Source organism: Penaeus monodon, chromosome 27 (genome assembly GCF_015228065.2).
Source record: "Penaeus monodon isolate SGIC_2016 chromosome 27, NSTDA_Pmon_1, whole genome shotgun sequence".
In the NCBI taxonomy this organism is placed as follows: Eukaryota; Metazoa; Arthropoda; class Malacostraca; order Decapoda; family Penaeidae; genus Penaeus; species Penaeus monodon.
In genome coordinates, this window is record NC_051412.1 from 37,936,550 (window position 1) to 37,938,393 (window position 1,844).

The window sequence follows — 1,844 nt, forward strand, 5'->3', positions numbered from 1 at the left end:
AATATGACTTTAAAATACCATAAACCTTCAAATCTAAAACAAGATTATACCTGTCTTATCCAGAGGTTTGGGTGGATGAGCAAAGGTGCAGTATGAGCCAAGAGGTCACACTGCAGATAAGTCGGGAAGAGGCCTAGTTCTGTCAGTGCTGTCATGGCCTCAATGGCTGCCACCACCACGGATTCCTCAGCATCACTCAATCCCTGTTTTGAAAATGGTCGTTGAATTTTCAAACCTTTAATTTTGTTGAACGTACTCACTCTACCTTCAGCATATTCATATGTCAACAACAGTCGGTGAAAATTATCCATTTTAACTTTTATAACAGTGTTAAACTCAATCAAAATTCATAAACAAAATAGACCAAAACCACAGTCAATGAACAATGCATTCATCAACCGACAGAAAACTATGGCTACATAAGGACCTGAAGGAGAAGTGGTTTGAGAATGTCAGCGCAATGACACCCAATGTACGCAGCAACGCCAACAATGCTTGTGAAGAAGGACATGCGCAGGTGGCGGTCATGCTTGTCGTTCAGGAAGGTGATCATGTGGGACAGCAGAACGTCATTTGCTGTGAGGGGGCAAGAGTTCCAGAATCTTGCATAAACTTTCTAGGACTGTGATTCTGTTGACTTCATGGCAGGTATGAAGGACAGGTCTTTCAATGATGATGGGTGATATAAAGTTGTTATGGTGACTGTGCTTTGCATTTCAAACCTTATACACTAATATGTGAATGTGGTTGAGTGTGAAATTATATAGATGAATAGACTGTGCTTGTTTAGAATGCTATGAATACCTATTGTATAAAAATGTGATAGTTCTCATAGTAAATACAAATATAAAATTCAGCTTTACAATGACCCTTATTCAAGACAGTAATGAATATTATATGCATCATAATAAAAATATAAACAACTTTTCAGACTCTTATCATGAAACTGTACTGACAAAAGACATATGCATACAAAATACTTTAGTAAGACTTGACAAAAAAATAAATTAAAGACAAGCATCTTCTTACCTTTTTGCTTTCCAAAAAACACACACAACTTGGTTACTGTTTTCTCCATCAATGTCCGCTTCACCACGTTAGACGGGTCGGAGAACATGGTTGCTACTTTTTGTTGAATAACTTCTTGCAGAGTTGCCAATTCTGTTTCATAACTGTAGGATGTCATCATGCCTTGGAGTTGGCTGTACTCGAGAAATCTAGAAAAAGAATCAGTTTGTTAAGTTTTGTTATATCCAAACCAAAAGCAGGGAAAGGAAAGCGCTAATCAAAATGTCAAAAATATTGGTTCTCATCACTAATACCAACCTTAATGCGGTCTCAGCGATGGTAGCAATATTTTCTGCATAGGCCTGTCTCACAATCACAGCCTCATCTTGAGTAATCTGAGACAAATATCCAATATGATTAAATGAAAGATCAAAAATAAAAAAGTGTATATTCTAAAAACAGAACTAAAGATAACTGACAGTAATAAATGAGGTTACTGTAAGTGAGATATATCTTTTACTAGTAACCATACGTTTTGTCTAATGGAAAAAATACTGAAAAAGACAGTCATATTAAACATTTAGCATACAATATTCTCTTTATCTTAGACTTTACCCCAGAGCCTCAAAAAGAAAATACTTGCATGAATATTATATTCCTTAAATATTAAGAACACAGTACAGTATTGAGAAAAAATTATTAATTATTAAAGGCAAAACTAAAACACACTACACCATTGAGAAAATAATACAACACACCATTCAAAGTATGAAACTATTTTCAAAATGAAACTTTACGTCATCTTTAGACCTGTGAACAATGATGAAAAGGGGGGG

General features: G+C 35.3%; 1 protein-coding gene across 1 annotated transcript in view; it reads right to left on the reverse strand.

Moving 5' to 3' along the window:
* Positions 1-1,844, reverse strand: part of LOC119590840 (phosphoinositide 3-kinase regulatory subunit 4-like) — a gene marked incomplete in the record, with an annotated part of 15,627 nt that overhangs the window by 7,871 nt on the left and 5,912 nt on the right. The window contains 4 exon segments of the mRNA XM_037939598.1: positions 51-203; positions 428-576; positions 1,030-1,217; positions 1,327-1,403. Of these exon segments, the coding sequence (XP_037795526.1) occupies positions 51-203; positions 428-576; positions 1,030-1,217; positions 1,327-1,403 (567 nt within the window).